This window comes from Osmerus eperlanus, chromosome 19, assembly GCF_963692335.1.
Source record: "Osmerus eperlanus chromosome 19, fOsmEpe2.1, whole genome shotgun sequence".
In the NCBI taxonomy this organism is placed as follows: Eukaryota; Metazoa; Chordata; class Actinopteri; order Osmeriformes; family Osmeridae; genus Osmerus; species Osmerus eperlanus.
Genome location: NC_085036.1, coordinates 5,190,239 through 5,205,321, shown reverse-complemented (window position 1 = coordinate 5,205,321; position 15,083 = coordinate 5,190,239). Strand labels below are relative to the sequence as shown.

Genomic DNA, 15,083 nt, shown 5'->3' with positions numbered 1-15,083 from the left:
ACAGTACTAGACTACTGCTGTGTTCGTCTCGGTAGCGATTGCGTTGGTTGAATTGGATTTAACGTTCCGTTGTACGGTTTAGGCTGAAATTAATTATTTTCATGAACAGATTGACAAAGTTTAGGCTGTGGAAATGAAGTTCAGGTTAGTAGTTAGATAGACTTTTGATTTAAGTAAGGGGAGTGCCGAACATGTTCTGTCGCCGTTTGACTTCCTACAGCTGTGTAGATGTTTTTGTAGTGTCTCGCGTAGGCTACAGCGTTGCAGTGATACACTGGATTGAAACCACAGGTAATGATAATTTCACCCACAAATCGTTTACTTGTAATCTAATGTCATAATAAATCCTACAACGAAAATGTATATGTGAGGAATGTTTATTTTAACAATTGAAAACAGATACATCATAGACCACTGTAGTATGTGTTGCCCGGGCAACACAGGCTAACGTCATGATGCTAATACTTCAGTGAAATAGCAGACTACTGTTTCCGAAAGTAGATGTACTTCCTTAATAATATCAGCTTATATTGTACATTACACATCACAATTGTGTGTCATATCACAAAGTAAAATGAGTAAATAGTTATCACCCTGGCCTCTTTGCTTGTGGCGTTTATGCAGCTGCCTTGCAGTAAAGCTATAGTTAGCTTAGCTATCCCCCAAGTTAACAGATGCGAAACGAATGTTCTGCCAAAGGTAGTCACGCGTGTTTTCGTGACGTTAGTAACGTCAGTGACTGTGGCTAGCAAATTAGCCACCGTTGGCTTCACTTTTCGCCACAAAAACTTAAGCTCAGCCTAAACCATGCAACGGAACGTAAATCCCAATAGAAGCAACTCAATGGCTACCAAGACGAAACTTTTGACACCTAGGTTGTCTATGTAGGCCAAATATTGACTGAGTTTTAGGGGGGCAAAAAGAAATAAAAATAATAATAATAATATATATGTGAGAGAACAAAGGTTGTGCCCTTGCCGAAGGCAAAGCACACCCAATAAAAAATTATCCAACCTATGGAGGAGTGGGCTGGCCTAGACTCCGGGCTTCTGCGTGATGATTGGAGGGTCTGTCGAAAGACTGCATCTCCTTTTGATTGACTGCGACTTTGTACTATAAAAAGTCGCCGAAGTTATTCGAGCGCAGTCCCATCGCGGATTTTGCAAGTATAGTCGAAAGACAAACTGCTGCAACCTATTTCTTGAAATTTGCTTGGCGAAATTGCGAAATACAAACACCACATTCCTTGTTTCAGTTTAACCTAATTCCCACATTTCCTTCTTCGAGTTTAATATCGTTTCGTTAGATCATTCATTCATTCATACAGTAGGCTAGGCTAGTGTCGTAGGGGTGAACTAGCCAGTGAACTTGCTGTAGACTGAAAATGAGCTTCCCCTCTTTGAAAGACCAGCAGCCGCCACTGGTTGTAGCCTACAGGTTAACCTGGCACGCTGTCATAGGTTAATTCTGCTTTTGCTCAGTGAAATTCTGCTTGGGCGCATTGGGTTTCTACTGGCGGAGTGAATTTCTGCTCACGCAGTGAATTTTTGTGCGCGCAAGTCTAAATTACTTTTGACAATTTGACAACTGCCTTCTCCCCGAAATAACGTTCTCTTTAAGCCGCGTACTATGACAGCTCCCTCATCCATCACCTCATTAAAATAAAATTACAAACCATGATTGACATGAACGATAGGTAGGCTTAGGTCCTTTTTTATAGACCTTTACTTCATTGATTACAAAAACCATAGGCCCACTAAACACACCTACGTTGACTTTTTTTACATTATTACAAATAAATAGCCTACAGTTAACCAATAACTTTTTTACATGGTTTTTGTATTGGGAAAATGGAGGATAGAGGCTTGGATGTAGGATTGTTTATGCAATTGTACATGATTTATGTAGTTATGATCATTCTATTGTGGTATTCTGATTCTGAAAGTAGATCTAGACATATTGAGACATATTTTATTGCATCAGCCTAAACGTTTCACAAACTACCATAAGTAAAACGTAGTAAGTTATCATTCTGAAATCATTTTTAATCAGTGTTTACATTTACATTTAGCAGACGCTCTTATCCAGAGCGACTTACAGTAAGTACAGGGACATTCCCCCGAGGCAAGTAGGGTGAAGTGCCTTGCCCAAGGACACAACGTCAGTTGGCATGACCGGGAATCGAACTGGCAACCTTCGGATTACTAGCCCAGATTCCCTCACCGCTCAGCCACCTGACTCCCCTGTTTAATGCATTAGCCTAAATAAAATGAAGTAGATTTTCAATAAATTTACATTTTTAACTGACACGTAAAAAAAAGTCAAATATGGCACCACGCCAGGAAGTTTGTGGTGGATCATAGTTTTTCCATTGGGTCAGTGTTACATAAGTTGTCTGGTTAAGCAACAACACGCGCTAAGCCTGACAGTTAGACTGCCCCCGACAGGCTAGTTTCACAGCATAAGTTGCAATAGTAAGAGTTCGAATTACATTAAACTGGCTTCATGGAACCAACTGGAACCAACATGGAATCAACTGGAAATTAGTCTGACTAACTGACTTAAGCCTGGCTTATTTGGTAAACTCGCTTTATGGAACAGGCCTCATTTGGGTCCACAATCCAGTCGCTAGTTGGTCAAACCAACAATATGGCTGTCAACGAATATTCTATATTCGAATATATATTCGAATAGTGGTTAAAAACAGAAATTAGAATGTGAAAATTAATATTCGAATGTAAAAAAAAAAGGGCACGCGCCTCAGCGTCACTGCTGACAGTTGACTTGCGTGGAAGATGGCAGAAAGTGCAGAACCCAGCTTGACCGCAGCAGAGAAAGTGATTGTAACCCCAAAAAATCTACACCAACAGAAAAAAGTGATAAAGAGTGATGTCTGGAAATATTTCGGATTTTGGTCAGTTGCTGGTAAACTTGTTGAGCCTACAGCTAAAGTAGTGTGTAAGCTATGTAAGCTAGAGTTAGCTTACCATTCAACAACTAGCAACTTGAGGCTACATCTCCATGTTTACCACAGCACAGCTCGCTCGGAGCGTTCAATGTCGGTTTTATACTGTAAAACTTCAATTCATGTTAATAATATTTGTTTCAATCACTGAATGAAGCCTGCCATATTTGGGACAAGAATCGCGACCTTAAATTGCTTGCACAAAACTCTTGATCAGAACTCAGCATTTGTTTATTGTTGTCGTTCATTTTACACCGCTATGCGCAGAGAGCGCGATGGTGCAGGAGAGAGAAAGAAAGAGTGCGTGTGTGCGAGCGAGCGAGAGGCCAAGGTCTGCAGTCTTGGCCATTAGTTAATTTACTTCTTTTTGTGTAGGTTATATGTTGTTAAATATGTTTAAACTTAAATAAATTAGGCCTACCTACAGTATACAAGTAGTTGTATCTTGTTGTATTAATTTGTCCTGTTATTGACGTGCCTAATGGGCAACCAGAAAATTCGAATATATTCGAATATATGTGTTTTTTAAAGAGGAATATTCAAACTTCATTTTTTAGCAATTTTGACAGCCCTAACCAACAATAGGCCAGAAAGAGTCATTTTGAAATGTATTAAATCTTAGTCAAGCTTTTACCATAAGATGGTGTTGAATTACTTAAGATAGGCCTTCTGTACAATGGAAAATGGTGAGGGAGAACTGCTGGTAGGTATAGACCAATTTTCACCCTACTTCACACGACTGTCAAGCAGGCTCAACTGCGCATGTCGGAGGCAAAAGACGAACTTCTCCCGGGTATAATACACTTGGAGTGTCGATCAGGTCATCATATATCTCTGGCCACTGGATTTCAGGGCTTGACATATACACAAAGTACATTTACGTTTCATTTGTCCATGCACAAAAGTCACTTGACCCCGATACCTTTAAATAGCCTGACCAAGTGATTGGAAATCACCTAATCCATGCTACTTGACAAAAGGTCATCTAGAAATAGATGACCTTTTATGGCTTTTAAAATACCAATACATGATTGAATATGGTACACTAACTTATGACAAAATAAACAAAATACTAAATGTGACACAGGCAATAGTCTAGATGAAGTATATTTGGACAGTTTCAATACTTAGATACATTTAGAAAGAACGCTGTCAGACCTGAGCCAAATCCTTACAGTAACCCACTAAAAAGAATGAGAATATCTCAGAGTTGGTACTTAGCTACCTAACTTTCCAACTGGCCATAATGTACTGGTTACTGTGCTTCGCTGTATTAGGAAATTTGTCTTTGGCCAAAGTTTGGCAATGCGTATAACCTCACTGCATTCATAGCTGCCTTCCCTTCAACCTATTTTTAGATCAATCAAGCAGCATGAGGTACAGCAGAATGCCTCTTAAGGGGACACTTACGTTTGTAAACACAGATGCAAATGGCTGCGATGGCCACAAGCCCACCCAAGATGCTCACAGTGATAATGATTGTGTTGTTCTTTTGGGTTCCTTCTAAAGAAAAAAGAAAACACAGAATGTCACATACAAACTATTAATGCAGGTTAATGTGAGCTACATTGATAGTTGATAACCAACGCCCCCCCCCCCCCCCCATTCATGCATCACTGTTTATTTTATACAGGTATACAGGAATGTATTGGCAGCATACCAGGTATGCCTGCATGTTATGCATATAACACAACTGGATTTTTGGCTTATTTGCTTATGGATTTTTGTTAAAATACTTATATTGTCCTTTGTTGTTTGTTGTCTTCTGTTAAAATACTTCCACTGTTGGCTATCATCAATGATTCCACTGTTGGCTACCATCAATGATCACCCACCTATATCACTGCGGGGGAGGGTGATACTCTTACTCAGTCCACTGTTAATGGAGATGTTGACTTTGCAGATGAAGCGGTCTCCCTCTCTCCACTCTGCTTGGCACAGGAGAACGGAGCTGCTAAGTGTAGAACTGTGATTGACTGACAAAGGTTCCAGTGACCCCTGACCCTGTCTGAACCAGGTGAAGTTGACATCTTGGGTGTGGAGGCCCTCCAGAGTGCAAAGAAGCAGTATACAAGACACATTTTGGTTGTGCATTGTCAGGACCAGATCTGGAAGAATTGTTACAGAGAAAGATCATAAACGCAGTGCTGGCATTCAGAAGAGGTCTTCTTAACTAGACCAAGTTTTTCGATGAAAAACGTTTTACATCGATACCTTCAACTTGAAGATCCACAATGTGAAATTCATCAGAGAATGGTGGTGGTATGACTCTTGTTATTGAGCAGTTGTATTGACCAGAATCTGAAATCTTAGGGTCTGTAATATAAAACTTTCCAGGATGTCTTAGTATGTCAAACCGTGATGGACAAAATCCTTTTGTAGTGATGTTGTCTTGCACGTCATAAACGCAGAATAAGGTCCCATTTGTTCTCCATTGAAATTTCACGTTGTCATTAAATGCAAAGGATGAGGGGCAGGGGATGTAGACAGGATGACCTTGCATGGCTATGATAACGGCATCTGATGGGAAAAATAACAAACAAAATTCATTTAAACGTTGCTTTGGATAAAAGCATCGGCCAAAAGACTCAATTAAAATTAAAATTATAATTACTATGAGAAGGCCAACAAAAGTGATAATGGGTTGAATTGGTGTGCAATATGCCAAAAATACTATTGATCATGCCCTCATTGGACAGTATTTGTAAAGAAACAATATACTTTGACTTTACCAGTGAGTAAAGCTATATATGCTCATTGTATTACAGCTACAACCAAATACGGTAGAAAAACCTACTAAATACAATTAAATACAATTTCTAAATACAAATCCACAGAATGTCTCACCTGTAAATGATGTAGTGAATCTGGGTATAAGAAGTAAAGGAATTACATACAGCATACTGAATTCACACTCAACCAAAAGGACACAGAGCTGTATGTCAGACAAACGCTTTCTGTGTCCGTGTCAGCCCACACATGCAGACACAAACACACACACAAGCACACACGTCTCTTCTTCCTGTTTAATGGAGGCTTGAAGACAGATGCCTACAGGGTCTTATTACTCCATTGAGTGACAAAACCCCAGAATCTCCCTTCTTCCTGAAGTAGTAGTAGCAATCTTCTGTAGGAATCATCTGTATCTTTGCATTGTGCATTTCCATTTGAATTACTTCAGAGGAAGAGTCAGAATAGAAGAGAGAGGTTTCTTAGTCCTCTGACTGTGTGCCTGCCATTGTTGTGTTCATACCCACACTACACAAAATCCCCATGAAACTACCAAAGGTCTGTCAAAAATTAACGAAAAATAATTGGGTACAACTGAACAACGGCTTTTAGATATTTTTTAGAATATTACTGTAGAATGAGTAGCCATGTCATCAGGGGTGTGCTTAGTCACATTCCAGAAAATATTGTTGCTGTATCTTTATTAAGACGCACTAACTGCTTACAGGAAATGGAAACATGCAATTTCACAATACGCTTTCAGTGTCACAGCATACTGCAGTTGGCAATCACAGAATGAAAATAAGGAATACAAATATTGTATTTAATAATGTCATGATCATATATATATAGTACCAGTCAAAAGTTTGGAAAATGTATCCAAACTTTTGACTGGTACTGTATATAGTATGTATTAATTTTAAAGATTTGTTTTGGCTTTATTTCTCTAGAGACAGTTAGTGAGAGACAGGAAAGCAGGGAGAGATGTAGAGGGGGAGACCTCCTGGGAAACCTGGGCCAGAATTGAACCCTTGCCCCTGCGTTATGGCCTTAGCCTTAATGGTACATACGCTACTCAGCAAGCCACCAGGGCACCCCCCACTTGTGATCAAACAGAGCTTCAATCATGTTGAGAATATCAGTATATCAGAATATATCAGTATTCTGAGGTGGCCAATGGGATTTATTAGTGGCCTAAGACTTTTACACGCTACTTTATGTCTTTCAAGTTTCCATCCAGTCTCTTAAGATTGTGGTCTAGTTGTCTTTCTGCAATGAAGATGTCCCACCTTGTAAGTTCTCAAGGCTGTAAATGTGATGCAAGGTTCGTTGGCATCACTGGAACATTTCTGTGGTCACAATCTAGGTCACCTTATGAACGAGTTGTAAGATCCTAGCTATTGCAACAAACATAGACAGAAAGTAGAAACAGTATATAGGATGACAAAGCATAGATAACAGCTCTCTATAAGTAAATACACAGGTTGGACCATTTCTTTCTCAAGTAGGACATGGTTGTTATAAAAAACAAAATAAAATATCTTAGTTCTAGGTAGAACCTTTAGTTAGTCCAGCAGATAGACAGTCTAAAGATGCTGCTACATACAAAGATGTTATTAGATTAAGCTCATTAAGTGGCCCTGATTAATGGTGAGAGGAAAATAACAAGTTATACAAGTCATACCTTTCATTTGAAAATGTACACTGTAATAAAATATTATGTTGATGATATGAGTTGGGTTGTTGCACAGCTGAATACAGTACAGTTGAACAGATAGTTGTATGTGACAATCCTGTAAGGTGCAAGGTGCAGCCTCCATGGATCAGACTTGTTGGTACAGCACATCCCACACATGCTCAATTGTAGATCTGGAACTTGGAAATTGTAGATTTGGAGGCCAGGGCAACACAGGAATGTAATGAATGCAGGATGCTGACCATATTCTATCCGTCTGTGGTGGAGTGCAAACAAAAATATTTTACCCAGTCACTATACTTATCTATGACTTACTCTTATACATATCACTCATCACTGTCTGTCTGCTTGCCTGCCTGTCTGCCTGTCTGTCAAAACAAGAATGGCTAAAGCATTTGAGGCCTCCTCCATCTATATCAATGTATCTAAGCAGGATATCCTGCAGGAGAGGATTCCACACATGTTGCTGTATCTTTATTAAGATGACGCACTAACTGCTTACAGGAAATGGAAACATGCAATTTCACAATACGCTTTCAGTGTCACAGCATACTGCAGTTGGCAATCACAGAATGAAAATAAGGAATACAAATATTGTATTTAATAATGTCATGATCATATGTATATAGTACCAGTCAAAAGTTTGTAAAATGTGTCCAAACTTTTGACTGGTACTGTATATAGTATGTATTAATTTTAAAGATTTGTTTTGGCTTTATTTCTCTAGAGACAGTTAGTGAGAGACAGGAAAGCAGGGAGAGATGTAGAGGGGGAGACCTCCTGGGAAACCTGGGCCAGAATTGAACCCTTGCCCCTGCGTTATGGCCTTAGCCTTAATGGTACATACGCTACTCAGCGAGCCACCAGGGCACTCCCCACTTGTGATCAAACAGAGCTTCAATCATGTTGAGAATATCAGTATATCAGAATATATCAGTATTCTGAGGTGGCCAATGGGATTTATTAGTGGCCTAAGACTTTTACACGCTACTTTATGTCTTTCAAGTTTCCATCCAGTCTCTTAAGATTGTGGTCTAGTTGTCTTTCTGCAATGAAGATGTCCCACCTTGTAAGTTCTCAAGGCTGTAAATGTGATGCAAGGTTCGTTGGCATCGCTGGAACATTTCTGTGGTCACAATCTAGGTCACCTTATGAACGAGTTGTAAGATCCTAGCTATTGCAACAAACATAGACAGAAAGTAGAAACAGTATATAGGATGACAAAGCATAGATAACAGCTCTCTATAAGTAAATACACAGGTTGGACCATTTCTTTCTCAAGTAGGACATGGTTGTTATAAAAAACAAAATAAAATATCTTAGTTCTAGGTAGAACCTTTAGTTAGTCCGGCAGATAGACAGTCTAAAGATGCTGCTACATACAAAGATGTTATTAGATTAAGCTCATTAAGTGGCCCTGATTAATGGTGAGAGGAAAATAACAAGTTATACAAGTCATACCTTTCATTTGAAAATGTACACTGTAATAAAATATTATGTTGATGATATGAGTTGGGTTGTTGCACAGCTGAATACAGTACAGTTGAACAGATAGTTGTATGTGACAATCCTGTAAGGTGCAAGGTGCAGCCTCCATGGATCAGACTTGTTGGTACAGCACATCCCACACATGCTCAATTGTAGATCTGGAACTTGGAAATTGTAGATTTGGAGGCCAGGGCAACACAGAAATGTAATGAATGCAGGATGCTGACCATATTCTATCCGTCTGTGGTGGAGTGCAAACAAAAATATTTTACCCAGTCACTATACTTATCTATGACTTACTCTTATACATATCACTCAGCCACTGTCTGTCTGCTTGCCTGCCTGTCTGCCTTCCTGTCAAAACAAGAATGGCTAAAGCATTTGAGGCCTCCTCCATCTATATCAATGTATCTAAGCAGGATGTCCTGCAGGAGAGGATTCCACACATTGTCATAGGACCTGCATTCTCTCTCCTATCTTTTCAGTTATGAGGGTTGTTATCTACAGTAGATGTAAATGTTCCCTGGTGCTATTTTGCAGTTTCAGAAAAACAATTCCGCCACAGACAGGGGCGCCGCCAGGATTTTCAAAATCGCAAATCGGACATATGACATGTCGCGGTTGGCGCCCTCTGCTGGTAGTGCGGGAGGATTAATTAATGGATTGCTTCTTGGAGTTCGATAGTAATGGGGAGACTGGGGTGCTGCTGACTCATCTGTTATTAAGTCTGTTAAAAGGGGCAGGGAGTCGGGACAATGATTTAATCTGAATATCTTGCTCAATGTTTCCCTGCACTGATTAAATGTTGATGAAATGTAGGCTAACACTGTACCCACCTAACAAAATGACGTCCCCAGGACGTCCCTTGTTGGCTGGGTAGCTAGATAGCTTATATGGACATTAATCCAACAGGTTAATACCACTCACAGATTGGCTACCCACCTTTCTTGGTAAAAAACTGGGTTACTGATTGAAACCCTCTCTTTTGTCTATCCTCTTTCTTTTTTCTCTGAGCTTTTCCGAAACCCTGATTTGTGTTTACGGCCCGACATTCTAGCGACTCGTCAGGGGCCCTTAGAATCGTCCTAACTTTTCCCCCCTATACGGCGCCTCTGGCCACAGACCAGGAAAAACGTAGTCTAAAGTCAATGGCGCGTTATTCAGATGCTATTTTAAGGGTGCATGCTTGGCCCGTGCTCACTGCTGGCAAAGCCAGGGTCTTCTTCCTGCAAAGCTATGACATTGTTTTGATTTATTGTATGGATGTGTTACATTTCTTTCATGTCAATGATTAAAAAGATTTTCATGAGAAATCTCTATGTATGTGAACTTGATTTGTAACAATTGTGGCAATATTCTCCCATGCCTGTTTAACCGAAGCTAATTTGGGTGGGTTTCTTCTCCCATCCCAATCAGAATCAGAATTTGGTTTATTCGCCATGTATGTTACACCAACATGGAATTTACTGTGGCAGGAAGGTGCAAACAATAAACATATACGGGTCTTAAATTAAGTAAAAGAGTACAATGGTTAAACTAATTCTAAGAACTAAACAATTAAAACATCTAACAATTAAAAAAATAAAATATAAAAATAAGAAAATAATTTGAATGAGCAGAATGAGTGGGCAACTTAGTGCAATGAGAAAACTACTCTGCCTTTCCCATACAATGTCACTTCTCTATCTTTTACGGCCCTGACGAGAACGTCGTACTCCTCGGCTGTGAACCGCTCCTGGCGTGCGCCTGGCAAATCCGCCGTTATAATAGCAATCCGCCATGGAACAAGCGTGCCTGCTCTTAAAGGGAATGTGAGATGACGCTCTGATTGGTTTATTGCACGTTACGCCCAAACCACACCCATTAATAATGTAGCTACTTCAGACAAACCCCTTTTAGATTTGCGCCATGCGCAAAGTCATTTACCCCGCCGGTATAATAGCAACAGCGCCGGAGTCCAGCCCACAAATTTACTTGCGCTTTGCGTTTCAGATTGTTAAAATAGGGCCCCTAGTGTTCATGTCTGGAAATACCATACTCATGTTACTATATACTTTTATTGTTACTTTGTAGCAGTTGCCGTTACAACATACATACAAGTACACAATCTTCCATGAGCCATTCAAAATGCTACTTGTGTTATGACCTTTTTATGCACGTCAACCTAAGAAAACTAGTACGGTGGAGGTTAGGGCATACTGTAGGTAGTTTAGATTTGGGTAATGCTTTTCTTGACCCTGGTGACACATTTATGCTTTCACTCCCCACCAACCTTGTCAATAATATTTCATGGTACTGTTAAAATGATATTGATAATACTGGGTTTTTTTGCGCAATGAAGGACTGAACCCCTAGTTCAGGAATATATCTATGTGCTACTAATCCTGTCTTTAAAGTATTTTACTAATACATATATCAACTCAACAATTTTGTTGCCTGAATTTCCATGTATCAAGTTGTCAACCAGACACACACAGAAACAACTTTTTATAGAATACTTAGAATACATCTAAATGTATATCTAATGAAAGCCCTGAAACCTGAACTGAAACCCATCACCCATCAACTATCATGTTAATAAAAAGCTGACATGTTGCCGCATTTTGTTTCATGATAATTGAGATATGAGAAGTCTGTGACACTAAAATTGACATTTGCTTAATAAAAAGATCTTCGTTTGGTTAAGTATACTCTTATATATGCCTTTTACGCACATCAACACAAAAGTTGAGCTCAAATTCGGATCTGTTTTTGGATGTCTTCTTCTCTGGTATATAGGCCAAGCCACTCACATTACCAAATGGAGTGTCAGGTGTATATACATCTCTTAACCTGCCCTGAGGAGGTGTCACTGCAGTTCATACCCTTCAACAAAGGTCTTAACTTTTGGCCAAGACATTGTTTAAATGTAAGAGTGAAATGAATATAAGATGAGAGACATTATTTTCAACCAGAAAGTTCCAGCCATGTGAGGATAGACTGACTTTCACAACATAAAAGCAAAATAAACAAATTTAGTGAAATCTGTGTACTCATAACATTTACATTTAGTTATTTTGCAGACGCTCTTATCCAGAGCGACTTCCGGTAAGTACAGGGATATTCCCCTGAGGCAAGCAGGGTGAAGTGCCTTGCCCAAGGACACAACATCATTTGGCATGGCCAGGAATCAAACCAGCAACCTTCTGATTAATAGACCGATAATAACCCGATTCCCTAACCGCTCAGCAGTGTTGGGGTAGTTACTATAAGTTATAGATTACACGTTACTAGTTACTTAAAAAAAAAGTTATGCTTTACTTTACTAGATTACTCACTGCTGAAAGTAACTAGTTACACTACTAGTTACATTACTTTTGGATTACTCCGTGACATCACCTGAGATGCACTTGCCAAATAACAATATATATATGCCCAAATCAACTCATACTTATTATAATAAGGACAGATCTCTCTTTTATGCTTTTTAATCAGAATCAGAAAGGGTTTTATTCGCCATGAAAGTTTGCACAGACAAGGAATTTGCTTTGGCAGGAAGGTGCAAACATTAAACATATAGGAATCTAAAATTTAAATATGAGGACTAACTATACTAAGGGTACATATCTAGCAAACTAAGGGTACAACTAGCAATGGAATTAGATTAAAAATAAACTATACAATAAAATATAAAATAAAATATAAGTTGCAGTAATTTACAATATAAAAATACAAATATAAAAAAAAATACAAATGGTACAGGATTGTATTGTCCAGTGCAAAAAGCAGTGTGTTCTTAATACCACAGAGCTGACAAACATGTTGTGAACATCAACTTAAAAGTTGTCAAGCATAACAAGGCTACAGTACCGGCAGTAAGCAAAATGTCTCAAAATAAAATAATGCTTAAAACTTTAAATGTCAACATTTCCTCTACTATGTATGCTGCTACAAGCCTGTTAATCTCTGCTTTGGTAACCTACTGATGTTGAAAGTCAAGTCGTGGCTGCTTGGCTGGTGTCGGTGTTGGACCGAATTCTCACTCCCCCGCAGAATCCCACTCCCCTACTCGTGAACGCGCTCTGCATTCCTAGCGTATTGCCATGTGTAGATTGGCGAACCGAGGCGATTTTTACAATGTTAAGCCTAGGTTCCCTCGTTTTAGGCGTTGAGGAAACTGTCAGTAGGCTATTTAATTCATGTTTCATTAAAATATACGTTATGTTGCGCTGCACTTGAGAGCCTATACGATTTGTATGTCGTGCTACATGTAAAATCTGAATGAATGTCTCACGAAAAAAGACGTAATGTTGAGCTGCACTTGAGAAACGATGTTGATGTTGTGCTACACTGTCCTATTATCGGAATGAGGTAATATGTGAATTATGTTGTAGTTGCGACTGCTGTTATGACACTGTCTGGTAAAAGCGAGCATCCTTCTTTGAATTCATTTGTACAAATCACTTTTAGTAGAACTATTCACTTCTGATTCTTGATTCCGTTGTACTTGCTGTTATAGGCTACTTACTAAATGCACTATACCAATTCTGGTCTGGTAAATGAGTATACCTACATTATTTTACAAATGTATAGAAAAAGGCCCCTGCTCACAGGTCCCTACCAGAATTCAACTTCTATATTTCCCTCTCAGTAAACTACTTGCCACACAACTGTTTTGTGTTTACAATCATATCCATTTTATAGATCCTGCTTCCCATAGCCTAGTTAGTATCTTCTAACTTGCAATGTACACAGCAAAATATCCAGTGTAGTTTAGAGTTGTTTTTATGGTGTTAATTTTTCAGAGTTAAAAAGTGTTGATTCTGGTGTTGATTTAAATGGCATCAACACTTACAGAGTGAATCAGTGGTCTGAGTCAGCGTAATTACAGTGAGTTGACATAATTGACACTGGTGATGAGTTGATTCTGATTTCCGGTTCTTGCACATCGTTTCCTTTTTGATTAATGGCGGACGCGACCATGAGGAGAGGAGAGTTCAAACAGGTATAATATTTGATAACCACTTAAGTTTTTACCAATTTTCATGTTTCATTTACGTTTCTCACAATTCAGAATAATATTAGTAGTCAGGGTTTTTCCTGCATTGAGACAATTTTGGCGCGCGCCAAAGCCGTTTTCCCGAGCGCCAATGACAAATCCCGAGCGCCAAAGGCAAAAAAAAGTCAGTGATGTAGAAAAGAAAAAACCTGTGTTCATCACGTGTGCAATGCATGTCAGCGAATATGTTCTCATTAGTATGTTTCAAGTAGGCTACAGCCGAACCCTCGTTCTGTTTTGATCAATAGTAATCGAGTTGATAAGCGTGTCTTCTTGTCTGATCAATACGTAACTGTGAGGTGCGCGAATGGACAGAGTGGCCACAAAACTGTCGTTCCGCTGCGAGGGCCAGCCCGACGTGCATGAGTACACCTGTACAAATGCAAATGATATTTCCACTCAAAATGCTGACAAAAGTTTGATTTACGATTTCAAACACAGCCTCCATTGGTATTCTTAACCTGGAATGATAATATATAGTGCAGTGTGTCCTGTATGGCTAAATTTCTGCCGCCACGTTATCAGAAATCAGGCTGTACAACATTTTAGGCCGTCTATCAGCAGTGATTGTTAGAGTGCATGTCGGAGAATTGCACGGACACGCGCTTTACACCGCAGTTGAGATTGCGTGTGTGCGTCCTTGAGAACTGTAAGTCGTATAATTTATGTTGTCAGTTCATTTAAGCCTGTTATTGTATAAGTCTATAGTTCTTGCAAATTTAAATCAAGTTAACTGGTGATTTTCGTTGTCTGTATTCTTCCCCTGCTAGCTAAATTGTCTGTTGATTCAAACCTAAAATTTTAGGTGCATTATTATGCTGAAGTAGTTTTAATTAATAAAAAGTGGGTTTATTGTTAGTATTTGCTACAGAATGCTTAGCCTATCAAGATCAAATGAAGCAGGCAGTGTACATGCTTCAGAGTGGCCTACCTTAATCGATAGGCTAGGCTACTGACCATTTACAATAAGTTATACGTCACTTATTAATTGGCAGCATTTATGCCATTTAGAACATACTTTATGAGTGTAAGGTGTCTTTAAGTAGCCTAACTTTATTGCTTTAGGGGAAATAGGACGAAAATATGTGCAATATTACATTAGCTATTAGACTATTACATTAACCTGTTAACCTGGGAGGGGGGGGGAGATGCAAAACACCTGTGAA

General features: G+C 39.2%; 1 protein-coding gene across 1 annotated transcript in view; it reads right to left on the bottom strand.

Moving 5' to 3' along the window:
• Nucleotides 1-5,932, bottom strand: part of LOC134039993 (uncharacterized) — a 32,373-nt gene extending 26,441 nt beyond the window's left edge. Inside the window, exons 1-4 of the mRNA XM_062486216.1 lie at nt 5,813-5,932; nt 5,180-5,485; nt 4,801-5,073; nt 4,376-4,468 (exon numbers count right to left, since the gene is read on the bottom strand). Coding sequence (XP_062342200.1) covers nt 4,376-4,468; nt 4,801-5,073; nt 5,180-5,485; nt 5,813-5,867 — 727 coding nt within the window. The 5' untranslated portion in view covers nt 5,868-5,932. The remainder of the gene's footprint in view (nt 1-4,375; nt 4,469-4,800; nt 5,074-5,179; nt 5,486-5,812) is intronic.
• Between the last annotated feature and the right edge of the window lie 9,151 nt (nt 5,933-15,083).